General features: G+C 47.6%; 1 protein-coding gene across 1 annotated transcript; it reads left to right on the plus strand.

Moving 5' to 3' along the window:
- The first annotated feature begins 1,892 nt into the window (after positions 1-1,892).
- FBXL18 (F-box and leucine rich repeat protein 18) lies at positions 1,893-23,355 on the plus strand. Its single transcript, XM_050906305.1, is given in 6 exon segments — positions 1,893-1,951; positions 3,197-3,397; positions 4,295-5,835; positions 8,688-8,906; positions 20,685-20,761; positions 20,764-23,355. Coding segments are annotated over 6 exon segments (2,133 nt in total). The 5' UTR covers positions 1,893-1,933; the 3' UTR covers positions 20,841-23,355.
- The last annotated feature ends 3,739 nt before the right edge of the window (positions 23,356-27,094 follow it).

Here is a 27,094-nt window from a genome sequence, read left to right on the forward strand (position 1 = left end):
CTGCTGCTGCCTTGTGTTCAACCGGTGTGTCTTATCTACACCGCCACATTGCTCATTTATTTGGTAGCTCATAAGTCCAAGTGCAGCTCCTCTTACGAACTGCTGTGAGCCTGGTTTCTGCTCGGGAGGTTCTTACACCTATCTCTGTTCCCAGTTCTTATTCGAGGTTGTCAACTGCTGTCTGGTCCATGTACGCCCCAGGGCTGGAGGGAACGCATGGCTAGTCCTAACGCAGGCTGCTCCAGCCGATCTGGCTCTCTGGGCAGGGCTTTTACTCCGCTTATGGGCCTTGCTGATGATTTTATTTACCATTTGCATTGGAAATGCAGGTCTCCTCCACCCTGGTCTCTGCTTTCCCTGATGACTGCAAATATGGTGGGTTGGTATTTTTCCCAGATGTCAAACAAGTCAGTCTTGACTGAAGGCCCTCCGGATTTAATTTGTCATTACCTTCTATTTAAGTAAAACACATGACAAACAAAGCAGGTACAGATTCTCTTACTGAGGCTCTCCCTCATTTAAGGGCTAAGAGGAGTTTTCCTCTTCAATTCCAGAGCCTTCTCACAGGCCTAGAAGCAGAATAGGTAATCAAGACTTGAGACACTTGCTATTTCTAAGCGAAACCCCCAATCTACCCCTAATCTAATTCATGGCCTTACATGGCAACAATCAAGAAGGAAGAAAACAGCAACCTATTCATCTTCCTTTGTGGGTCATCTTTAAAACACATTTTCTACGAACAAAATTCCCGAAGCATACACGTAACTGGAAATTCCAGCACTCCGGTCCTGTCTGTACTTGAGATTTGGGATGAGGAGCTAATAGTAACAGTGCTGAGCCAGCTGCTCCCCTTGGACGTGACTGTGCGCAATGGCTGCGCTCACAGCAGCTCTGGATGACTTCTGCACGGCCCTCTGCGCATCAGCGAAGGATCGTATCTCACACCCACAGCCAAAGTTACGAATATTTAGCCTGGCTAGAGCCCAGATGGATGATCGTTGCAGACGTGACCAGCGAACCTGAAGCCGGCAGGTTTGTATTTAGGGCTTTCCTGCGAGGCAGGGCGTGGTACCTGCAGCCCCCTTGTTAGCACCCACCCCTTCAGTGCCCATGGGTGTCCTGTCTTCCACGCCCCGGCTGCTTTCAACCCACAGCATGAATCGGGAGATCATTCTCCCAAATGCTCCGCCGCTTCCCCGGAAAACCAGGGTGCTAACGCAGCGAGCACCCCGGGGGGGGGCCGCACAACAGCCCGGCGAGGGTGTCCCGCCAAACCGGCGGGGCTCCCTCTGCCCCCCGCTCGCCCGCTGAGTCACTGCTGCGCCCCGCGGCTCCTCGCAGGGCGGATTTACATTTTCGGAGCCGACTCAGGGCTTCGTGGGGTGCGGGCCCGGTGTGAGTCAGCTGCTGGGGTGGCAGAGGGCCCGTGGCTGGGAGCTGCCGAGGGCGGAGGAGGCCGAGCGGCCGCTCGCCTGGCTCCTACCGTCCCCGACACCTCAGCACTGGTGGCCTTGGGGCAGAGGGGAGGGAGCCAGGCTGCTGCCCGCTGAACAATTCGGATTTCGCCTCCGCAGAGAGCCGTCGCCCTCAAGATGAAGGGCGCCCTCAGAGACAGCCGAAGCGTGAGGGGACGGCACAACGGAGGCGGGCGTCCACAACATGGGACCCGCCACTCCCATCATGGCGGCGCCGCCCTCAAGATGGCGCCGAACGACCGATGACACCTCCCCTCCCTCCCACCGCACGCCGGGCCACGCTCAAGATGGCGGCGCGGAGCGGCCGAGGGGGCGGCGGGGGTGTGGCGAGCCGCGGAAGCCGGGTCATGGCAGCGCCGGAAGAACCGTGCGGCGGCCGGGCCGGCGGGGAGCCAGGCCGGGACGCGGCCGGTTTGAGCGGTGCCCGGGGGAGGCGGCGGCACTGCGCGGCCGCCGCCATGTTCCGCTGTGGAGAGGTGAGCCGGGGCGGGGGGGGGGGTGTCTTCTCGCCTTCCGCTTCCCTCCCCCCCGCCCCGGCCCCTCGGAGGGCCGGCCGTTAACTGGGGCTGTAGCGGGGCTCGTCCTCCGCCGCCGTCTCTCCGGGCTGGGGCCGGGCGGAGCCGGGCCCCTCTCAGGGATGGGGGCGAGGCGAGAGGGGCTGGAGCCGGCCCCGGGGGCGGTGAAGGGGCTCAAATGGCGGCGGCCCACTCTCCCCGCGGGGCTCGGCTCGGGCTGCCCGGCGGCGTGGGGAGGCCGCGGGGAGCCGGTTTCTGAGGCGGGCCTGCCGCCGTCTAACGGGGCTGGGTACGGGCACCGAAATCGCCCTCCTCTGGGGTGCCTCTGTGGGGGTTTTACAGGGGCTGTGATGTGGGCCCAGCTCCCCCTTTCCCTTTAGGGGATGCCATGGCATTAATGCCAACTTGAGCTTTATTAAAAACGGTGCTAAAGTCCCAGCTGCCCACCCCGAAACGGCCATCATCGTGGTGGGGTGGGCTGGGGGCCGTGTCAGGTCCCCGCACCACACAAGGCTGCGTGCACCCTGTTGCCGCCTTGTCAGGCGGTCCTGGTGGGTTTGGGGTGCGATTGCTGGGGTGCCTCTTGTCATCCCAGCATCGAAGGAAGGGAGTGTGGGGTGGAGGAGCAAGGGGGTTCTCGTGTCCCCTTTGGAGCCCGGCTCTCAATCGTCTGGTTTCATATGGTTGAGGTGTAAGCACGTTGCAGAAGAGCTATGGGTGATCCGATGCTGGACTGCAGTTTTGTTTGTGTGTATATATCTCTATATATATATGGTTATATAACTCTTAAGGTTATTGAAATGGATGGCACTTAGAGGAAAGATGTAGAAAGAGACTGCTGTGTTATATTTAGAAAGAATCAGGGACAGTCACTTCTCCAATGGCAAAGTAAGTGGCAAAAGTGGAATGAATGTAAATGTTTTTTGTCCTCATTCTAAAGTAGCCAACAGGGAAAGAGCAAGTGAAAATACTGTGGCTTTCTGTGAAGTTTCGCACTACCTCCATATTGTCTTCTAAGGGAAAGGTTTTGATTTCTTCATGCAGATGGAAGTACTTAAAGATTCAAGCATTTCTGTTTTGTCTCACTTTATAAATCCTTATGAGATTTGGGGTATCTGTTTTCTCACAAGCTTTGCTGAAGTTTCTGAGCTAGTAGCTTTTCTTTTTTTCTTTTTTCTTTTTCTTTTTTTTTTTCCCCTCCCCTAGGAGATCATAAGTGGGGAGAGCGAGGAGGAAAGTAATGGCATCAACTTGATGGAGTTCTCAGATGAGATCCTTTTGCACATCCTCAGCTATGTCCCTTGCACAGACCTTGTCCTGAACGTCAGGAGAACCTGCAGGAAACTCGCAATGCTTTGCCTTGACAAGAGTCTAACCCATACTGTTTTACTTCAGAAAGACTATAAGGTGGGGAGAGTAGCTTGCTGCTTCTGTTAGCTATGAAGACAAATCTGACTTCTGAAAAAATGCCAAGAAGTAGAACTTTCCAATGTGTCTGCATAAATGAAATGCTCTTGAACTCTGAAATCAAATAAAGAATAAACTGTTTTATAAAAGCATTTGTTTTCCAGAATGCTTTGTTAGAACAGCTCTGTGCTCCCTTAGTTATATAAAATACTGTCAGTGAAAACTATCTTCTCTGTGTTTCTGGAAGCTAAAATGAAAGTAAACGTGACTTTCCATTTGTAGCTGTGGTTGTGTAAAGTTATCATTTTCTCAAAATACATTTTCCATATTGTTGTGCAAAAAAAATGTTGTGCATATTGCTGCCAGGCATGCAGTCAGCTAAGCCAGGAATTGTGTATGTGTTATAACAAAAATAAAGTTTGGGAATGAAGGGTGATATGTTTTATGAGGACTGTATCACCAAGTGCAGGCAAGGGGAAGCCTCTCTTACTCATTTCCAAAAGAGGAAACTGGATGAAGGAGAATGGAAACATTCTTCTTTCAATTTGAGGTTTCCGCAGATAGCTAGTTCTGCTGAAATAGCTTTGCTGTTAGAAAATGGAGATGGTCCTCCATTCCACTATCAGTTGCTGAGCAGATTTGGCCTCACAGGCAGTAATGCAGAACTGCACAGACTAAGAAGCTAAAGGAAGTGTAATCTTAAGAGTCCAAAGCATGGCAGACTAAGCCAGCTACCAGCAGGATAATAATTCTTAGACTGTGCTAGCATCCTGAGACCTTTGGATGAGCCACGTAATCTAAGTGCTAACCTCTGTTATCCCCATCATCAGATGGGAAACTGAGTCAGTACACACCATTGCCATATATCTCACTGAATCTGGTTTTGTTTGAGTACAGGTAAACAAAGACAAAGTGAAGCAACTGATGAGGGATATCGGAAAAGAGATTTACCAGCTGAACATGGCTGGGTGCTATTGGCTGCCCAGCTCCACTATTGATCACGTAACACGATGCAAGAACCTGGTAAAACTGAACTTGTCTGGGTGCCACATCACCTCCCTCCGTCTCTCAAAGATGCTGTCCACGCTCCAGCACCTGCGCTCCCTGGCGATAGATGTAAATCCGGGTTTCGATGCCAGTCGGCTAAGCAGTGAGTGTAAAGCCACTCTTAGCCGTGTCTTGGAATTGAAGCAAACCCTTTACACGCCGTCATATGGTGTCGTTCCATGCTGCACTAGCCTTGAGAAACTGCTGCTTTATTTTGAGATCCTTGATCGCTCGCGAGAAGGTTTTATGCTCTCTGGGCAGCTAATGGTAGGTGAGAGCAATGTGCCCCATTACCAGAACCTCCGCGTCTTCTATGCCAGGCTGGCTCCTGGCTATGTTAATCAGGAGGTGGTGAGGCTGTACTTGGCGGTGCTAAGTGATCGGACACCTGAGAACCTTCATGCCTTCCTTATTTCTGCCCCCGGTAGCTTTGCGGAGACGGGAGCCACTAAAAACCTCCTGGACTCTATGGCTCGAAACGTACGTCTGGATGCTTTACAATTGCCCAAAGCCTGGATTAATGGCTCTGGGCTTCTGCAACACTTGAAGTTCAACAACCCTTTCTACTTCAGCTTTAGCCGATGCACCTTATCTGGTGGTCACCTCATCCAGAGGGTTATTAATGGTGGGAAGGATCTTAAAAGCTTGACCAGTTTGAATCTCAGTGGCTGCGTTCACTGTCTGGCTCCGGAGTCCTTGTTCCGAAAAGCGGAAGATGACATTGACAGCAGCATTCTGGAAAGCCTGGTAGTGTCTTGCTGCAACCTGAGACATCTCAACCTCTCTGCAGCTCACCATCACAGCTCAGAAAGCATAGGGAATCACTTGTGCCAGCTTCTGTCCAGGCTAAAGCACCTGCTCTCCTTAGCGCTACCGGTTTGCTCCATCACAGATATTGCTGCGAATGTGGAAAAGCCTCCCATGGCGTCTAATTTGGTGCCCCAGACATTTGGAAGGAAAGTTCGGATTGGGATACAGACATATCCGAGGAACTTAGCAGACCAGGCAAATCAGAAGATAGAGTCTTCAGTATTCTGGGCTCTGATGGGAAGCCTCCGATTTTTGGAAACCTTGGAAATAATTGGGTCCAGTTTTTCCTCTGCCATGCCCCGCAACGAGCCAGCAATTCGGAACTCGTTGCCTCCTTGTGTCCGGGCACAAAGCGTGGGGGATTCAGAGGTGGCTGCCATTAGCCAATTGACTTACTTGCAGAGCCTCACCTTAGCACAACTGCCAAATATTCTTACTGGCTCTGGGCTTATTAACATTGGATTGCAGTGCCAGCACTTGCGGACTCTTTCGTTGGCCAACCTGGGCATGATGGGGAAAGTGGTCTATATGTCTGCTCTCATGGACATGCTGAAACACTGCAAGTGTTTGAGAGATCTCAGGTGAGGGGCTGCCATTGAACATCTCCGTTTTGTTTGTGGATCTCCAGAAATGTAGTGCGTGGTTTGTTGTGGCTAGTGTTAAAACTGTGAGTGTTCCTGTTCTGGTCAAAAGTAGCTGCAATGGCTTGAAAACCGGGTATTTTCCTTCCTGACTTGTGGAGAACGGGAAGGCATCACATGCTGTCCTTGAAGGCTCAGGATATGCCCTTTAACCAGTGTTTTAAGAGCAAAAAGTCTCTGTGCTGCAACTGCCTTCCTTTTAGACAAGGAAGAGTGGATGCTGCATATTTGAGAGCTAGCAGCCTGTCAGGGCTAGGTTAAATACTACGTGCCTTTGCTGACTTTTTGGCTTTGTGTACGCATACATCTCTTAAATTTCCAGGAAGGAAGAGACTCCTACAATGTCTAGATAATGTAGAGTTCTCCTCAGGTTTCCCAATGAGATATTTTTCTGCCTTTGGTTTGTATTACAGTCTTGCCTCTTTATTTTTTTGGTTTCTTTTTCTTTTCTTGGTAGTATATTGAAAGCATTTTAGAGTTTGTCCTGTTGATGTTTCTTTCTTGGTAGGATCCTACCAAGGATCTGATCCTAAGGGGTGCATAAAGTTACTTCACAGTAGCCAAAATGTGCTTATGAAAGCAAAGGGCACAAACTGTGACTGTTTCCTTGCACCAGTCCATATGAACACAAATGTTATTACTTGAGAAAGACACTTTTATTTTTTATTTTTTTTCCCTTAATCAGCTTCTGTTGGTGAAACTGCTAGACCTGTCAGTCCCGTTGTCATCCTCTGTTCACAAAATGGGTCTAAAATGCCTAATAGTAGCAACAGCAAGGTCACTTCTGTGATCACAAAGAGACTTACTGTGACTAAAATTGTTGCTGATCGGCTGAGACTGTTGTTTGTATGCATGTTCCTGATCCATTGCGATAGTGAAGGGAGCCAGGGTGGCTAAAACACCTCAGGAGGGTCTTCATTTTCCACTACTTCCCATTTATAACAGGCAAGGAGTGTGTTGGTCTCTCATCCAAGGCATGGCAGCTGTTGGAAATTCAGTTGCTTAATGGCTTGGGTCATGTGAATGTATCTTTAACCTTCAGGAGACTAAATAGCCATGGAAGAACTAAGGTCTGGGGAAGGAGGCTTGAGTGTGCAGTGTTGCTTCCCTCAGTCTAGGCCCTGTGGTTTCCAGAGACTTGAGGCCAAGAGTGATCAAGATGGGAGGCAGCGTAGAGCCTTGAATAAAGGACAAACAAAGGTGTCTCCTTGTAACAGCCAGGCATTTCGATGTAAGCTGTCGTTGTTTTTTCCTGACTAAAGTCTAAGGTTTTATATAGGTTTAAGAGGATTTTAATGTTTAGCACTTCCTCCTGATAAGATAGTTTCCTTTTCATTTGACTAATTCTCTGCTGCTTCTACCCTTTTTCCCCTTCCCCATTTTCCAGGCTGAGAAACTAGTTTAAGGGGATATTCTAAAGCAACATTGTCATCTAGCGAGCGAAAGGCAGTATTGCAAGTATGGCTGTTGTGTCACAGAGATTTACCTAGAAACCTGCTGTGAGGTTGCCAGAGATGCTGTGCTTTTTGTCCTAAACTTACAATGGACCAATAACGCTGTTGAAAAATTGAAGAGGCTTCCCATTTCCTTAATATTAATTTTAAGCTATTACCCAAAGTGCCTATGGGCTGTTAGGATCTCTTCAGGCAATGCTACCTGACCAGCAGTTGCAGGCTGAGACTCTTAAAACAGAATTTATCAATTAACAGGATTAAGTTGCTGAGATACCCCCATGTACTACAAAAGCCTATGCAGAGATTATCCAGGTCAGGTTGGGACCAACAGCTTGTTATCACCTAGTGGATTAACCTTCTTGGAGCTCTTGGCCTTGCTGACCGAATGACTGGGATTCCCAAGTGCTCTGAGGCCCTGTAGTAAATCTGCACTAAGCAGATGTACTCTCCTGGTGACACCAGCCCTGAGCAGGTTCTGCTTTCTGCAGACTGGTTTCTGTGAGGGAGTCATCCAGTTATGCTGCTAGGTAAAACATAGACCCCTTGTTGGTCAGGTATGGCTTCACCATGTCATTTTGTTGTCCTGATCTGGGCTGTGACGTAAGATTGTGGATGGCATGATAGAGGATCCTGTCTCTCTTCTCTAGGCCAAGTGGTTAAGATAAAGGTTGGATTGATGACGGCTGTTCTTCCTGTGGGAGAGCAGTAGCTTTGATCCTTTGCCATCCTCTGACCAGGGAGGGCTGGTTGTGGTCACTCTGTTGGCTCAGAGGCCCAAGTTCTGCATGACCATGCGTGCATTGTGAATTTTTCATGCCTGCTTCTCTCTAGGCAGTAAACTGAAGATGACCAGTCTGATCAGTGTTTGGTGCACTGGAGCAGTAAGTCCCTAAATCCACACCATCTGCTCGGTGGATGTCAGGTAGCAAAAGCCAGGCTGTGCTTGTCATAAGACCAGAATGGATCTGCTGGTCAGACCTAAGGCCCATCTTACGCAACATACTTTATGGAAAACTTGCAAAACCAGAGTTACTCCCTATGGGCGCTGGAATTCTGCAGCTTAGGGCCTTTCTGCCTATTTGTGTCCTTGTCCTTTAGCACACACCGTTCAAGAGTAACTAGCAAGCAAGAGGTCTGAGCTTGCAATGTTGGGTTTGTTATGCCATGCCGCTGGCACAAGCAGGTAGAATGTTATCGCATGTGTAAGTGAAACAGGCGGTGGGGGACACTGGTTGCTCTATTTGCCAGCCCCCCGCCATGAATGTGCTGTCTTCCCTCTTGTCTGAAAGTGGCCCAAGCATGAATTGCCCATTGACTTGTTTTTGTTTATTCTTGCAGGCTGGAACAGCCGTACTTCTGTGCGGGCGCCCAGTTCTTCCAGGCACTGAGTCATTGCTCCTCTCTCCAGCGGCTTTGCATCGTCTCCCGAAGTGGGACTCTGCAGTCTGACGCAGTGATGTCATTCATGGCCAACTGCCTTGAGGTCATCATGTGCCACATGTTTATGGGAGAATCTCTTACCGTTTGCAAAAATCTCCAGCAATCTATTGTCCGGAGGTGAGTGCGGAAAGGGGTTGATGTGGGATTTCTGGAGCTGTTGAAGATTTATCTCCATTTCCTTGCTTGCCAAGGTTTATATGGCTTGGAGCACTTGTTCCAAGAAGCTAATAGGTACGGTGTAACCGCTTGGCACATGAACTAGCCTCTTATTTTAATAAGAGTGAATCAGTGAAATACTTGAAGGTATTATATGAATTTTTGATTCCATTCCCACCCATGTTCTCTGCAGTTCCGTTGGCTGAGTTGAAGTTCTGGATGTAAAGCTCCATCATAAATCAAATGACACTTTTTGTGTAAACAAAACATCTGCCGACATTTTAAGTACTGAGAGATTTGACCTTGAAGCTTTCCTCCTTTCCCACAAGTGACTAAGATAATTCTCTGTCCTCTAATCACTTGTAAATGTCACTTACTGATAATCCCCTGGCAGCGCAATTCAAAGCCTTTAAAGGGTTGTTGTGAAGGGTTTTTCTTCGGGGGGTGTGTGTGGGGGAGAATTGGTACAAACTGCCTTTGCACGTTTGGCAGTTCTTAAATGCATTTTGCTTGGCCCCTTGCAGTGTTCTGAGGCTCACGTGGTGGGAAACGTTTGTGTGTGAGCCGTGAACTGCATTTGAAAAGAGAGCTTTTAATTACGCTTGGCATTTTGAAATCTTCTAATAGTGGCAGTCATCTTACAAAATATTTCCCATGCAACAGACTTTCCATTATTATTTTTTTTTCTATAAGGCTTTTTCTCCGCCTTCAGTCTGTTTTCTTTGTCACCTACTGTTGCTTTGCCCTGTTAAGCTCTAATAAAAATTTCAAATCACACGGCATTATTACGGCATCCTAAAGGGTGCTCCTCCCCCTCAGCCTTTCTCCTGCTTCAGACTGACTTATTACACTTGGCTTGTTTCCACGGATCAAATCCAGAAGAGCCTATGACTATATTAGCTACCTACCAAACTGCACATGAGATTGTTACTGCCTCTAAAAGGCTCTGTGTCCTTCTGGGATAGTGATCGTTGGAAACGTCGAAGTAAATTCCTTGTGATGTGACAAGGATTCTTTGAGTTTGTTTTTTGCAGGGCTTCATATCTGTAAAAAAAATTCTTGGTTGATTTCAGTTGTGCTTTGGGGATCCTTAAAAAGAACCAAAAATCCACAGTTCACGTTTTTTATTTTGCCCTCCCCTCTGAGATGCCATTGCAGCACTGGCCAAAATTTTCATGTCCACTTACTGAGCAGAAATATGCTCTTCTGCAGTCTTTTCTCCCTCTTTTTCTCTGTCGTGGACAGATTCTCACTACGTTCTGTACCTCTTAATAATTTAAACCCTGGGAACTTTCCAAAGAGCAGCTGATGCCTCGTGGAAATGTTAAAAACTGTTTTTATATTTAGCAACAGTTCTGACTGTCATACTATTTTTCTTCTTTTGCATTTTATTAATAGAGACATTTGTATGAAAACAGGATTTTTTGAAGGTTTGTTTGGTTTTTTTTCCCCCCCTGAAGAAAGCATCTGCTCCCACTGCAAATTCTACACCTGAAGTCATAATCCTCTGTGACATTGTAATTGGTGGCTCCGGAAATGATTTTGATGTCACGTAACATTATGACTTCAGGAGGAGGATAAGCGGTGGGAGCAGATGCTCTCCTAAGCAACAAAGATCCCGTTCTCATGCAACTGTCTCTAGTAATAAAATGGAAGGAGCAAAATACAGAAAATGATGTGTAAGCAAAGCCTGGAGTCTTCCACGAGCCATCAGTGAGTCTTTAACCACGTGACTTTTCCAGTGATCCCATTCTCATCCTTGCACAAATGTGCCTTCAAATGGGGTCAGGAATTGACTTTCTCTTGACTGTATTTTGTCTACTACTCCAAGGGCAGAGAGACGTGCAGTAAAATCCCTGTGTGAGCTAGTTCATTGCTTAAACCTGCCGATAAGGCTCTAATTCACGCAGCATGGCTTCCTCTGAAAATGTGCTGCTAGTGTCTCTTGAATCCAAGTTTTAAATTGGAAGAGCCCAGTTGGGCAGCAAGTTTGAAGTTATATATCCTTGTGCCAGAATGAAATAAGGTGATTTGTCCTCTTTTTTGGTGTTTTTGTTTGTTTGGAATATGTGCAGATGCTGTGTGTGCAGTGAAAACATGGAGAGTGAGTGGGAAGGAGGAGGCGAGAGGAGGGAAGGCAAGGCTGTGAGCCTTTCTTTGTTTGCTCCCTTTCTTGAGCTGGAGGAATTGATCCATATTCCTCGGATCCCATTAAGGGTTAGAGTTCCTGGTTTAGGGCTATGGAGATGGTCTTGTTTAGGCTGAGAGCAGCCAAGGGATTGCTGTTTTTGAACAGGGAGATGGGGCCAAAGTGACTCCCATTCTCCCGATGCCTCTAAAAAGAGAAGAAATGTGAGTGGGAACGGGAAATGCACCAGTAGTTTGCTGCAGGTGGTAGAGCTGGGAGGGCTTGAAAATGCAATCTAGTGCAGTACAATCCTTTTTCAGATGTGAATGCACAGGAGGGTTCGGATCACAGAAGAGGCTGGGACCGATTTGGGGAGAACAGACGGGTTTCAGCTGCGGAGTTGTACTGGAAGATGGTATATATACAGGGTGTGGTGATGGGAGCTTGGGTATTAAATCTCTTGCATCACACCGATGGCTTAAAGCCTGAACTGATTCACAAACTCTTCCCTTTGACTGTAAAATAAGGTTAGTATTATGCATTTCTGTTCTACTGGCCCGAAAAGAGAGTTATTCTCATGTTTGTTAGTCTTGTGACAGCTCTAAACCAGGCCGTGTGGTGTCCACCTTGCTTGTGGGCAGTTTTCTGGTTGAAGTTTGCTGCTATTTGGGACAAATTAGTTTATGTATTTAAGTCATTAAAAGCCTCTGATTCAGTTCTGCCTCTTTTGCAATGAAACACAGGAAGCAGAACAGCACTCATCTGGAGCCCTCATCAGCAAACAAGAGGCTTGCAAGGGCAAGGTCTCCTCTGAGCTTTATAGAAGACTGTTTCCCTCTGGGCAGATAAATCATTGCAGTGTTTTTCTTTATTCTTTTTTCTTCTGTGTGAATGGGAGGGATAATCTCCTTTATGGTTCAGGGAGATACTCTGTGCACATAAGAAGGGCCTAGCGGTTAGAGTGGGAGATGTGGCTTGAGTGATCCATATCCACTTCCCTGATCTTCCTCAGATTTCACATGTGACAGTGGTCTAGTCTCAGTTTCTCTGTAAAATGACATTTTTTTTTTCCTATCACATGGTGCTCAGCTGCTGCCACACTTCAGATAGTAGCAGATCTGACGAACACAATGTTTTCCCTTTTACGCTTGGACCCTAACTTTGCCAAAGTGCTTAGCTCCAAGCGCGTGTTTTCTTTGTTTAAATAACTCTTCTGTTAAAACCACTGCAACAGTAATTCCAGAAGCACTAAAATACCACAATTTGAGGACCCACGGTTGTAGGTTCAAGCATGACCCCAGACCTGTTGCTGTGCAAAGAGGCTTCTTTGCAGAAAAGGGAGATGTGCTTCTCCCTTTTGGACTGAGTTGCTGTGCTGGGATTCTTTCTAAATGCTTGCAAAGAGCTGTGTGTCCAAAGCCCGGTCCGGGGGGACAGGGCTTGCTTCGAGCAGCTTTCCCCGAGGGTTTTAACACTGTTATTTTGTGAAACAGTCAGTAGATGGAGCTGTGACCTATGGAAGGTGTCCCACTGCTTACTGATGTGTTGCATGCTAAATAATCGTATTTATACGCCTGTATTTCTCTGCCCCAGAAATCTTGCGGGCAAGGAATTTGGATGACTTCAGGATTGCACAGCTACATGCTGTGGTTAGTGGGCACTTCACAAATGTGCAGGAGAAGTTGCTTTCCTGGTGAAGCTTACCAGCAGAAAACAGGCTGGAAGAGGGGATGGGAAGTGCTTTGGCAAATATCCCCTTGGCCTCAAGGACAGATTTTATTTTTCAGTGTGTTTCTTTAGAATCTTGTCGGGTTTAGCTTAAGTGTTTAGATAGCTCCTATCATTGTAATGATTTCAAGGACTCTACAACACCAGACAATACAAGCCTGTGAAAAGTCCTTGGAAAAAAACACCTTGGAAAAGATCAAGAAAGCAACAATAAAAAAAAAAAAAACCAAAGCCAAACAAAAAATCTCTGAGCGCGCAGTGTCATTAGGGATTCTTCATACATAGAGGGAAAGTGTCAAGGCATAGAGGCGAGTTGTGATTTATAAAAATGCAATCCAAGTTAAGCCATGGTGGAGAGCGTGGTCAGGAAGCGAAAGATCGTGGTGCGGCTGAAGTGTGTTTTGGGGAGGTGGGTGGGTAGCTGGGCTCAGCTGCTCGTGTCTCCCAAAAGCGCTGTTGTAACCTCCTGGGGTCTGATAGCTGTTGGGAGAAGGTGCAGAGGGCTGGGGCTGGCTGGGGTCCTGGTGCAGCATCCCCCGAGAGCTGTGGGGTTGGAGTAGGGAGTTGGCAGTCCTAGCTCAAGCTCTCTGCCCCTGTTCCCCTAAGCCACGCTGGCTACCTGTCTCCAGCAAATGGCTTTGCAAAGTGAATGTGTGACTCAGGTGACTCTGAGGGTTAACCAGTGCTGGACAGTGCAGAGGATTTTACCGTTTTAGGACAATCTGCCTGTTCTGGGGATCCAAGGCTGAGAGAAAGAGAAACACTAACTTAACCTTCCTTCTGCCTGTGTTAGGTATGACCACCGCTTAGTTTGAAGTGACTTTCACCATAGGACTCCTGCCACTTTCCAGGAACAGCTATTTCAGTCTGAATTAGATTTTACTATTCAAGCTTCTGTAGCATTGCCTAAATTTTCCCCTGCTTGTTACTGTCCTTTTTTAACATGAAACTCTTGGCTGGATCTTACCTTTTCTTAAACTGCTGATTCCAGTGGCTCTGTGTGGCTGTGAGAGCCGTGATGCTCGCTGAAGGGATGAAGCACCCTCCTGGGATTCAGTTGCAGAAATAGGGCTTCCAGGTGGGAGCATGGGGGTGAAACTGAGTATTTGGAAAGTGCTGAGTGAGCCAGTCCCTCTCCTGGCATTTAGCACAGGACTGAACTATCACAAATGAATTTTTGCTCACCTCAGAGCTAAGCGTTCCCCCCTCCCTTGTTGCTATGGCCCTGGATATCCCTGCAGTATTCCTCCTGCCTGGATTCTCATTGTGGGCTCGGCCTCAGAAAAGCCCTTTTGGGTAATCCTTTTTACTGTTAGATTGGGTGGGAGGGGGCTGTTAGGGCAGTAAGCGAGTGCAAGATCATCTTTGAATTCATCTTTGAATTCAGCAGAGTCCTCCAGCGTCCATCCTGCACTGCCCACCTGACTGCTGCAATTGTATTGACACTGCAAAAAGCTGGTATTACCACCTAGGGCTTATTTGAGATTTTCAAGCTGTTTTTGCATCCCTTCACCACCTTCTCTTCCTTCTGATCTTGAAAAAGTCCTTCTCAGTACGCTGCTGGCTTTCCTGAATCCCAGAGCCAGCACGGTAGCTGCCAATCCCACTCCGCTAGCCTAAGCATGTTGTGGGCTCAGGCCCTGCGTCTGATTGCAGAAGACTTAATGTATCGCTAGGCTGGTGTAGTGAATCATTAGCATCCTGTTCCAGCTTTCATTGTCTGTTTCATTTCCTGCTCTTGGAAACCCCTGAATCATTCTGTCACAGACTGAATAACAAACTGCATCCCTGTCAGCTTGTGTTACCCAAGAATTCTTTGGCGGGCTTGGCGAAGGCTGACTCTGCTTGAGGTGTGGCCCGGACACCTTTGCTTCTATCAGGGATGTTGTTTATGCGTGGGTTCAAATACTTTACAAGCCAGCACGGCTTGTGGGACCATCTCCAGTTTGGCATATTAATGTATCTTCTTTTGGGGGTACTAACATACCCCCTTCTTAAATGCATTCCTGTGGTTGGCCCAAATGGCTTGTTCTAACTGCTAGCTCATGTGTTTTGAAGGGAATTCAGTCCTGAAACCTTCCTTAGTGGGTAGATTGGTTTGTGCATGAAATAGGTTTCAAGGAATGTCCTCCTCTCTCTTGGCTGAGAAATAGTATTGGAATAGTACTGTCGTGCTTTCTCTTCACGAGGGTGTAAAAGGCTGAACGGAAGCATTAACTGCAGCTTTAAAGCATTTCCATAGTAAAATAAATCTAATTGAGCAGTTACTGCAGTAGCTTTTTAATTTGTGGAAGAGATTAGGAAATAACTTTCAGCTTGCTCTGGCAGAGCACTCCCCTAGGACGTGTCCTGGGCACTCTGGCATCGCTCTTTGGGTTCTTATTCCCTCCCCCTCTAATTGTCCGGTCACATTTGACTGATGCAGAGTTCAGCTGGCAAAATAATGTAAGAACCTCAATCTGCGAGTGTGTTTGATATAAACCTCAGTTCACAGGAGAAGTAGCGGAGTGTCATTCATGCCTTACAGAGAGAAACCACAGTAGAGGTGTAATTTGCCTCTACCCAGCATGAGTCTGATGCATATTGCTCCTTCCCCATGACACGATGCAGTGGGAGAGGATGCTGCATTGAAGATAATGGGAGAGTTGGCAGTGTTGTGTGCAAGTGACTTCCAGAGTCCTGTCTATGTCCCTTTGTCTCAGGTTGGAGGCTATAGTGATGGGATTTAAGGTGAGGGGAAATCACAGGCCTTGGGAGAATGCCAGTTTGTCAGTGTAGACATGAGGGGATGGAAGACACCCTTAAAGGAAAACACTTTATGGAGGAAATATCTCATTGTGTGGAGTTGAGAGCAACGTGAGGAATCACAACAGCTTTCCTCAGGAACTTTTGAAGTCCATTTGTGAGGTTGGAAAATGAAGTCTGCTCAGCGCTGGTACTCTGGCAGGGCTGGATGTGAGAATGGCACTAAGGAATGGGTCTGCTTTAGTCAGTGTGTGGCGGCTTTGGACCCTTCTTGAGAGGCTTCTGGGGGATGAGTGGGGGCAAGGGTCCTCCCTGCTCACAGAGGAAGGGGTCTGGGGGAATCCCACCCGCAGTTTCTTTGGCGTGGCTGGAAGATGCTCTGAAGAAGCTTCATTTTACACTGTTGGCAGTCACTGTAAGCAAGGAGAGCTTTTGCAGTTTCCTGGTACTGAGTTCAGGGCATGGCCAGTGGAACAAATTTTAAGTGCATGTCTGGCCTTCCCTGAAAAGATGAGAAAAGCGTGTGTGTGTATGTCGGGTCATGCCACTTGTCAGCTGCTCCAGCTTGTCCTGGCACTTCCTCCGTTCCACCATGCCATGCTTCAGGGATGAGAGTTTCCAGCCTGGCTCAGGTATGCTGGCTGAAGCTTTCAAGACAGATGCCACATTTGAACTTTCAGATGTGAGCAAGTCTTCCAGTGAAAACAGACTTATGCTGTGCCTGGTGGAGGATTAACAAGGTTTTTGTGCGTGTAGCTGAAAGAGCTGTGTACAGGGCAAAAAGTGAGTTGATCTGAATTCTCGTCTCTTGGGAAACTTGTGCCTCTCCAGAAGCAGCTCATCAGCCTGTGGGGGAAGTCTAAATGGAGGGGGGAGAAGGTGTGCGACTGCAGCAGAGATTGGTTTGCATTTGTGCAAACCAGAGTCCACATCTGCTCTGTCCCCGCTGTGCTCTGTTCCCCCAAATCAAGCTTCTCCTGATTTCCTTCCTTACTTTACTTCTCTAGAGCCTCTTTTCCCATAAGCTCATCTCAGTTGGTGGAGTTCAAAAATCTGGCCTTGATCCACTCCTGATACGCCGTATTTCCTCATTTTATCTGGTGTGTACTGCTTTTGTTGCCAGTGCTTAATTATACCACCTTGTGTGCCCTTATTCCTGCTTGCCAGCATTTGTGAAGTGGGATGTGCTGAAATGTCTGAATTTGGCATAGGGCTTTTCTTAGGTTTCTCTGGAAATCTCAAGGGGAAATACATTCTTCAGTCCCAAATGCTGCCTTGTCCTTTCCTTACAAATAAGGGAAGGTAAGTCTGAGCAGCACCTAACGCAGTGGAGCTGTTGTCTTCTGGGGTCCGTGGTGCAGAGAGTTGCAGGACGGCATAATCCATCGTTACAGGCTGGCTGGTGAGATTCTGCTATGGCTTTGGGCTGCCCTTTAGCTCTATCAGCAGGTGGAGTCCTGGGGACTCACTGGCCTCTCTAGAGAGGTATGTCTGAAAACACACACTGAGAGTGTTTGCCAGGAGATAACTGCATTCCAGGGAGTGACTCTTTTGTCTTGCTAAAATCGAGGAAATCTGATCAAAGTGCAGCCTTGCTTTAGACTTTTTCTCTTTCTTTTTGACTTTGTCCCTGACCTACATCTTGGATCCTGCCACGCTGGTTGGAAGTAATTGAGACCGTAGTGTTAGGCTATTTACCAAGCTGTTCACTTGAAAATAACCTTACTGTGTCCAGTCCACACCTGTTCTGGGATAATTTTGGAGGCAAATAACAAAGCGCCATTAACCCTTTCAGCCACATGCAACCCGTTCAAGATCTAACTGTAGAGTGAGGTTATACCTCTGCTGATGGCAGGAGGAATTTGTGGCACAGGGTGCGCTTCGCTGTTCATTTCCCAGCTGCATGGAAGATTCCAGCCAGCTGCTGAGGTCAGGCCCACTACGTGTCCACATCCAAATGAGGACACTTCAGAGACCTCCTTGTAAAAGTTCCTGCTGGATGGTTGTTGGTTTGGTGTTGAGTCTGCTGGACCAGAGGCTATGCTGGAAAATATGTTTGTGTGGGGGTATTTTCTTTGTTATCCCAGTGGTTGTTTCTGATTAAAGGATCTGTTTTGAAGGGGCTCCTAGTCAGTTGCCTAGAAAACTTGCTTTCATTTAATTAATCATGATGAGTTTAGTCTGGAGGTTTTGTAGGAGAGAGCAAGCAAGCATATCCTTGGCTTCTTTCCCTTGGAAAAAAAGCAGGGTTTCATGTCTGAAACTGCAGTTCTTTTGTCTCCCCAGGTCGACATCCTTCTCTGTCCTTCGGGTTTTAATTTTACAAGCCATGCGCTTGCAGAGGTGGATCCAGTTTGAAGTCCATCCAGGTGTGGAATGAGGAAAGAACCGTCAAGAAGATTACAGGAGCTATTCTGCAACTCATTAACTCAATCTCTTCCCCTTCTTGTTATCTCCTCCCCATGCCTGGGGCCTTTCGAACTAGTGCTCTAAGTGCTTCTCACTTAATCTAGCCCACCTGGACAGGTGTATGAAGAAAGGAATTGCCTTCCGGGGAAGGACTAAAGGAGCATAGATTGCAGAGGGAGTCTGCTTTTGGGAACTGCTAATCCCAGTTTAACGTTATGACAGCTGCTCGTTAAAATCAGGGTGTTTTTTAACAGGCAGTTAAAGGAGAGGCTTTGCACGCACATTTAGCTGAGAATAATAGTGAACCATGTGCATTTGATTTTTTTTTTCTTAAATCACGCAAATTGTACATGGAAAGAATTCTCCGGCGTCAACTTGCTGGGGTATGGAATTTACAAGGTTTGCAGTAACGTACAGTTTCCTGTTGAGGGGGGGAGAAAATTACAAAGCTTTCTTTTTTTCTTTTTTTTTTTTTTTAAGATCAAGTTCAAACCTCGCATATAAATCCAGCCTCTTTGGAAGGTATACTTACTGTGTTGGGGTTTTTCAGTTGTCTTGGTGGCAGATTGTCATGTAAACTTGTCTAGGTTCTCGTTTTTATAGCTACATGTAAAGGCTGCTTATAAACTACAATGTCGTATATGGTGAGAAGGCAGCATGCAGATCTAATTTGGGAGAGTCTGTATACAAAGAAAGAAGCAGAGGTTTCTTTGCCTTGGGGAGATGGCTCTTTCTTCCTAGCTGAACTTGAGTAAACTTGGTCTATTAACATGATTTTCTCTGCAGGACTGTGGTGTTGGATAAGAAACATGAAGAGCTGAGGCAGAAGAGGGACTATCAAAGAGACATTTGCTGTATTTTATGTAATTTCACTGCAGACTTTACCAACTGCCTCCCAGATCAGCAGTTATTTGCTGGTTGATTTCTTATAGGCAGCGCTGTGGAAGTAAGAAACTGCGCAGCTCCTATACAAGCCCCCAGATCCACTCAAGGAGCAGTGTCATTTTCTGCCAGCCCTTAGGCACGAGGCATGAAGGGCAGGTCTGTGATGCAGAAAGATATAAAATTGCCCTGGGTAGCTTTCTTGCTGGAAATCCTTACTCCTGCAGCTACTTAGGTTCAGGCAAATTAATTTAACCCACCAGGACTGAGCAACTAGCCTTGGAATGGGAGTTTCTCTGCTACATTTTTGCTCTACTCCAAATAATTTGTGGATGGGAATATCCTTTCTGTCTCCTGGGAAATGTCAGTCTCTCGTGGCCTTTTCTTCAGCTGGCTGTATTGCTACCTGGGGTTTTCATGTGTGTTTCCAGCAGCTGAATCTCCTGCCGTTCCCTCTGTTTGACAGAAATCTGGCCATTTCAGAGCTAGAGATGAGCTGGGAATTTTCCAGACACACATCTGTATAAGAGAAGTTTGTTGAGCAGTGAACTCCTCTTTTGACCCAACACAACTGTGTTCAGCCTCAAGGGACTGGTGCTGCCAGTTTGACTGTGCCTCCTTTAGAGTGATAATGAACTGGCCCTTGTCACACGGTTCGGAGGAAGCATCTTGGTGGCATGGGGCTAATAGTCACAAGTCTTTTAATCTGAAGGGTGTAACTCTTAAGCTATAGCATAACTTCCCTTTACCCCCCAGCTTTAAAAGACTGAACTCTTGTTATGCTACACTGAGTAATATGATTTCTCTTCCCCCGTGTTCTCTTACTCACCAGGTTGCTATCATGTAGAGTACTTGCTGATGGGGACTTGGGCTTTTTTTGTATGGTTCTTTTTACATTGTATAAATGGCTTTAACTTTTGCTGTTCTCTTCCTCTGCTCTGTAGTTATAACCCTGCTGCTCCTCTCTCATGTTGTCTTATCAGACCTCTCACTTGCAAGGTCTGGGATGTGTGCTGGAAGGCAGACCCAGTGGTGTGATGTTGGCAAGAAGAGCTGGGAGAGCAGGAGAATGCAGATTTCTCTAAGAGGGGACCAAAAGGCTGAGGCTGTAGATTCAGAAACTGGAACCCAAAATTCAAGTGGCAAACAGGGATACTTGCGTGTGTTTCTGTTAGGGCAAATTCCTGTCGTGCCAAGACAGGTTTTCTGCAACTTGGATTAAAAAGGAGGCTGCAGTGCCTGCGTGTGTGTGTGTGTGTGTGTGTGTGTGTGTCTGTGCACGCGTGCACTTAAATGCTTATCTGCAGATCTGAGCTTTCTAAACTTGCCTGTGCTCTAATTGCAGAGTGTAGACTCTGCATGCAGAACAACCCAGCCTGAAGTGATAATCCCAAGATCAGCCCCGAGGGAATGCCTGGCACTGCTATGGCCTGATTTTCTTAATGGGTCTGCAACTTGCCGCTGGTTTGTAGGTGGTTTAAATTGTTATCTCTGAGCACCTTGCCCAGCTTGGGCAGAGCTCTTAGGATCTGTAGTCCTCTAAGAATACCTAGATGTTGTGATTTATTTATTAAGTTTTAAAAACTTTTTCCTCCCTCCCCATGTTGGGCCCAATTTGGACTTGTGTCAGCTCAACAGACTTGCTGAAAAGGGGTGCAAGCCCAGCCTGCACTCCCCGCTGACACATAGAGAGGAGAGTGGGAGACCTTGACTTCCAGCTGCCCCTCCTGCCTCCTGAACAATCCTTCCTTGCCCCCACCACCGCATGATCTATATCCATGCAATTCCCTTCTCTTGCACTGGAGAATTCGTATTTTTCCTCAGCTAATAACCTGTTTTTGATTTAGTTTCCAGGCGGACCGCCCTGCATTAAATGTCGTCATTTTCCCTCTGCTTCATGAGGACTTGACAGAGGTCATCAGAGATGTCCCATGCGCCACTTGGATGAAATTACCTTGTTTAAAAGCAGAGTGGCCGAGGAACCTCCCAACTTGTGGTGGTGACTGTCATGGCATGGAAAGGACAGTCAGCGTGAACACATGAAATAGCTTCTTGTTGGCCTAGATTCCCCATCTTCAGCTCCTGGCCACCTCACTGGATGCTGTACAATCACTTTAAATAGGTGCAATTGCAAAATAAAAAAAAGCTGGTCCTTTGCAGTGGGGAAACATCTATTGGATATTGCTTGCATCTGAAAATCGTGTCTAAAAGGCTTCTGGAATCTGATGAGTATTTCCTTGCGGTTAATATGAATTGTTTTGTTATTTTACTGAAGTTAAAGGTAAGAGAAACTGACTTAACGATGCTCTTTCCCCTGTGTCGCCTGGTGTATTTCCTAAGGGCTCCTGTGTACTTTGGCAGTGTGCTTTGTGATATTGGTGGAAATCATTCTTTGCTTCAGCCTATTTTTGGCAAAGTAGAAAGCCTAAGCCAGCTAAGAGGCACAAAAATGTGTTGCTCAATTGAAGTGCATCACATCTTTTCTATGTTACAAATATGCATTTGTAGTCACACACACACAATCACAGATATTTAAAGGATTTTTTTTTGATTGAGAAGTACCACAAGGACTCTTTTTTATTTTTGAATAACAAATTAAGGTCATTAGCGCCTCAACCATGGTATGTTCCTGCTGATGCTGTTTCCATCAGTCTGGTGGAAAAAGTTCTCAGCTCTTTTGGAAATCCTTGTCCTAGGGTAGATGGTGCCTACAGTGAAAAAGTTGAGGCTCAGACCTGATTTAAATGCAGTCTGTCTTGCAGTGTAGATGGGAATGTAGTGTTCCAGTTCTGTCCTTAGATCCCATGCCTTGAGCTCATGCTAATTTTAGAGATGTTATGAAGTATTTTCACAGTGTGATTTCAGTCAGCTTCTCTGCTCCACAGAACTTCCTCGGGCATCAGTAGTGGTCTGGATCACTTTCATATTGCCTTATTTACTGAGCACTTTTGAAAGCATCAGACAGCTGTACCAAAAGCCAAGTTACGAATTCCTGGAGCTATGTTTCTGGGTGGCAGTCGGATTTCCCTTCTGCTGGAGTATTTTGTGGTAGCACACTGGGTCTGTCTTCTGCAAAACAGCTATCAACCAGAGCTGTCTAACTTCTCCACCTAAACACTGCCTAATGTATTGAGCAGTGCTTTTCTGGGGAGGCCCGGTGTCGTCCAAAGATGATGTCCCCATCTCCTTGTCGGCATCTTCTACACAAGATGCCATCTCCCAAATGGTATTCTGCCATCAGTGCTTCGTAGGAAGCCTGGTCTGATGGGATAGATTTGAGAGCAGAATGCATCTCACAGCTTTGGAGGACTTTCCCTCCTTATTTTCCCATCAGTCAGGTGTGAACCTGCCTGGAAATCTGTCTTGCTGCTGTAAATGTTGAGCCAGACTGCGGTAACCCTTGTGCTCAGATAGGTTACGGTATTAACAAGCAGGTTAATGTTAGCCTTCTACTAGCACAAGTCTGTGCATTGCTAAAACTAACCCCTGCACGCGTTTGCTGTCTGCCCTGAGTTTCTCTCCCTTCCCCACTCAGGACAGGGTGCCAGCAGCGGTCTCCGGTTTGCAGCCGGTAACAAGGTGGTGAGGCTGGCTCATGCTCCTCCAGGAACGGCTGCAGCTGAGCTGCAATCACTCCTGAAGTATTTGAGACTCTGCCTCAGGTTAGACACTGTGCGGGTGAGTGCGAGGAGCTGGTGCCCTGTTCTTGGCATCCTGCCACTGTTTTCTCTCCCGCTTTCCCGACGAGGTCGTTCTTTCTACCTCTTGTCATATTACTCGCCTGTCTGAATCCCTCTCTCCCTCTCTAACAGCTTGCTTCTCTCCTTCTCCCTCGCTTCAGCAAATCAGATGTACTTTTTGGCAGGAACACGAGCCACTGCTCTGTCCAGTTCAGGCCACTTCAGCTCTGCCTAGTTTTTGTCTGGGTTTCTTTCCTAGAATAAATAGCGAGGGTTAGGCAGCGAGTGTTTTCAAAGCTGCTTTCTGCTCCTTTTTTGAAGCGTTAGCAAAGCTGCTTTCTCCTCCTTGTGCCTCTAGCCTCAGGGCAGGGTAGAGGGAAGGCTGAGGGTATGGAGCCAGTTCTCTGATGCCTAAGGGGACCCGTTTTGTCCTGTGGAGGTATCCCAACGTTTGGTCTGCGCTATAGGAGCGAGGCCATTCCCACCCTCAGCAGGGATTTCCCCTCCACATGCACGCTGTGGCACCGGCAAGAGTTTGGCAGAACCGCCAGCTCGCCTGTTCCCGTCCCGCTGGAAAACCTGGCTTGGGGGACACTGGTGTGCAGAAACTACCTGTTGCTTAATGGTGGTGTTAACCCTTTGGTCTTGGGGGTTAGAGTAACCTGATGAAACGTGCTGTACCTTTTGCTTGGCAAAGCGATGCCCATCATCTGCCTCGTGTCTTGCTAGATCGGGGCAGGCAATCGGGCATGTTTTATAACGCCATTATTCTGTTGCCTGGAGTATGATGTTTAGACATCTGTATTCACGCAAGTGGGTCAGAAGTCCTGATGCAAATGTTACCTTTATCGCTATCCCCACGCCCCGAGACTCTCCTCCAACTCCGGGCCAATGCTCAATATCTCTACTACAAATCCTCTTACGGTGAGTGAGAATTTCCGCTGCTTCTGCACTCCAGGCAGGATTCACCAGATGTTAATAATGTGCTTATTTTCTCTAAGTGCTATTTTGGCATCGGTGTTAATTACAATTTATATTCTGCAACATTTACACTGGGAAAAGAACCCACCCTAATAGTCCCCAATTGGCAGAGCCAGGCTATTAAACATAGCACCATATGTTCTGAGCAGAGCAATATATGGGTCTCGGAGCCCGCTCAGCACTGAGACTCCGGCATGCAGTGTTAGAGGAGGAGAGGAGAACGGAGAGATGGGTGTTCTGTTTGTAGCTTTTATTTAATACGAAATTCCCCCTCCTTTTCTCTGGTCTCTGTACCCATCTCTCCAGAAACCTCCCTCCCGCTATCTGTGAGCATTTAATGAGGTGATCTCTGAGCCTGCTGATGCCACTGTCCGTAGTCTAAAATAAATGAACTCAATTACAGAAGGTGCCCTTCTCGCAGGGAGTGCCTCTGCAGGATTCCCAGTCCCTGCTGCCGTGTTTCTTGCTGCGCTCCAAATCAGACCTCTGATCTTTGGGGACTGCAGAAGAAATCTTTGCTTTGACCACAACGCGGTGTCCGTGCTTCTTTGGGAGAAGGATATTCTGGGACAAGTGCCATTAGCGTGTAAAATCAGAAGTTGTTTGCTGCTCTGCTAATGTCCAAAGTCTTGTTTAGCAAAGTGGCATTGGGTTCCTGCAGGCTGCGAGGGTCTAGACCCGAAAAGTGACAGTGGTTTTGGTGTGGGGAATTTGGTGGGGCTAAGTCATCAGTGTTTCGGTAGGTTTCTTAGAAGGACTGTAGTTAAAGGATTGCTTCCTCAGCCGTTTTGCAAAGCTGATTTCATGGTCTCTTTAGAAAATGGCGGTGTATCCACTGCTCCGTTTGGAAAGGGGGCTGTGTGGCAACGGCCTCTCCCTTCAGGAGAGCTTGGACTGCAGTTGCTCGTCTGTCGAGGAGGTGGTTCAGCAGGAGGAGAAGAGATGGGAGTGAAAGGAGGCAGGGCAGGACTGTGTCACGGACCTCGAACTGGAAGCCAGACATGCGCTGTGAGACTTGGCCTCGGTTTCCCCACTTGTGAAAGGGGAGGAGAGCTCACCCGCCTCGCGCAAGGGAGCTTGCAGGGGTGCAAAACGCTCTCCCCTCCAGGCGAGGTGGTGCTCCCTTGAGAGGAGAGGGCAGCGCTGGGGCTGCTAACGCAGGCTGACGGGTAGCAGAGCAGCAACCCTGCTCACTTTAATTCGCATGACTACCTCCTCCTCTGCCGAGGCATGTGAGACTCCCAGGGGAGCAGAGCAGGATCCGTCCCTTCGCCTTGCCGATCTTCAGAGGCATGAAAGTCGTGGGGCGACGTACAGGAACGGGTCTGTGCATTGTGAGGTGCTGGGTGCTTTCTCCCAGCAGCCCTTTTTCAGGATGGGGTATCCCCCCACGGCCGCAGAAATGTGGGGCTTCTCCGTTGGCAGAGTTAATCGATGCAGAAGGGTTGTTTCGTCTTCTTAAGGGAGATGCAATCCCCCCTTGGCCGGTCCCAGCGGAGAGTGTCCAGCCGAGCTCCTCTCCCCTGTCTGCAGGGAGACCTGTGCAGGGAGCCACGCGAGCCGTGCTGGGTGCTGCAGAGGCAAAGCTCCTTCCATGGCAGCTCTCCTACCTCTTTGATTAGATGCGCAGGCAGCCAGGGTACTCTAGCAGGAGAATCATTTCCATAGAAACCAATTGGGATGTTGTACGGGGAATAATGATTAATAGTGAAGGGATGTTGCCTCGGGCCCTTTTCATTTTTTAGGGGGCAGCGAGGGACAAACCGGAGCACAGGTGGGGGGACAGGCAGGCTCGAAAACTAATGGAAACCATCCCTTCCATTAATTTCCAGGCAGCTTCCCCTCTTCTCCTCCTACCCTGCCCCCCACTGCTGCTTCCCAGCTTTCGTCAAATTTTCAAAATGGCTAACCTGGTTAGAAATAATCATAATAATAAAAAAGGATGGATGAGGTCTGACTACTAACATTGTTGCTGTTAGCAGCAGGATTTCAGCCATAAAACATGAAGCAAGGGAGGCATTGACCTTTCCGCTGTTTGAAATGAATGGAGACATCAATATCTATTGTTTTGTGGCATTGACCTCTGACGCTCTCGTTTCGCCCTCCCCTTTCTTTTTTTTTTAATTTCCCCCTGACACTTGAGGAAAGGGGTCAGTTTATACCATCTATTGATCCCGATCTTACTTGGTGATAGGGAAATAATTAGAATTTTAAAGATCTCTGCTGCACGCTGGCGAAACACATACACAGACGCGCACGCTAAGCCCCCGCTTCCTGCGTTGTGTTCTCCCCCCTTCCTTGCAGAGATTCAAAGCTCTGAGATCTGAAGGAAGACAGATCAATGTAGGTTTAATCATGATGGGGTTTTTATTTCGGTTTTTTAAATGGCAAAGTGTAACGTTTTATGTTAATGTTGTCGGAGTCTGGCTGCCTGGTGCCTTGTTTTATTTATTGTTTTAAGTAGCCTCTTCTTTTGTGAACTTCATCTATGTACAGAGAATGTGAAATCAGGCATTGCTAATTAGCTGTATGACAATTAAGTAATGTAGCACAAAACCATTAGGACACTGGATTTGTTTTTGAAGTTTGTCCTTTGAAGTGGAAGCTGCGACTCTCTGCCCTAGGCTGCTGGGGAAAATGTTTTTCTATCAAAACTTTTTTTGAATATAAAATGTCAGTGTAAGAGTCCCTATTTCTGTCATCTCTCCCTATAAACAGCGGGTGGAAATTGTTTCTCATTGTAAAAACTGCTGGCATTGATAGAAAAAGGAATTCAGAAAAGCATTAAATGGGCAGTTGGTCTCCAAACACCCTCGGTTCTGGTAGAGATGTTACCAAAAAATGCTTGTTTAGCTTGTTGAAAGAGAACGGTGCTGCTTTAGGAGAGAAGACCCGGGTCACAACCAATGCCCTGGAGATTGCAAAGGGAGGTGGCCCTCAAAACTGTGGGTTCGCCTCTGACGCCTGAAGCGCCATCAGGATGCGGCGCAGCCTGGTCGCAAATACCGACAAGCTCCTCAGTTCGGGCTCCTCCATCTGTGCGCTCGTTTGACACTTGTGTTTGCATCTGGCCCTTTGTTCTAGTAGTGAGTCGAATTCTGAATGTGCAACTTTCATGTACGCTGGTGGCATGTAAAACTTCAAATAAAGAGTGAAAACCATTTTGAACCAGGTCTCTCTCGTTGCCTTCTGCCTCTCATTTCCCTTTAAAACCAAAGCCCAAAGCCATCCTCCTAGGAGGCACGCTTTGGTGTCGCATTTTAAGTTTAAGCGATGTGAGGTGAGTTGCTGTGGCGAGGTGTGCGTGGGCAGGGATGTGCCTGGGTGTAGCCCCAGTCTGGACTGGGAGCTGTGGAAGTGTCACCTGCTGGGAGTGCTGGGGTGAGCGGTGCTAATGGGGTTTACAGCCCTGTTCCTCCAGGTCTGAGGTTTGCGGATGCTGCTCTATGCACCTTGGTGCTTGTGGCTGCGGGCTCAGCTGCAGGTTAAAGAAGGAGCTATTTTGTGTTTAGGAAATGCTTTTCTTCCGTGGATCTCCGAGCACTCAACTGCTGAGCCGTGTTGCTGTGGGACAAAACAACCGTCATCCCTGGGTA

Source organism: Gymnogyps californianus, chromosome 15, assembly GCF_018139145.2.
Source record: "Gymnogyps californianus isolate 813 chromosome 15, ASM1813914v2, whole genome shotgun sequence".
Classification (NCBI taxonomy): domain Eukaryota; kingdom Metazoa; phylum Chordata; class Aves; order Accipitriformes; family Cathartidae; genus Gymnogyps; species Gymnogyps californianus.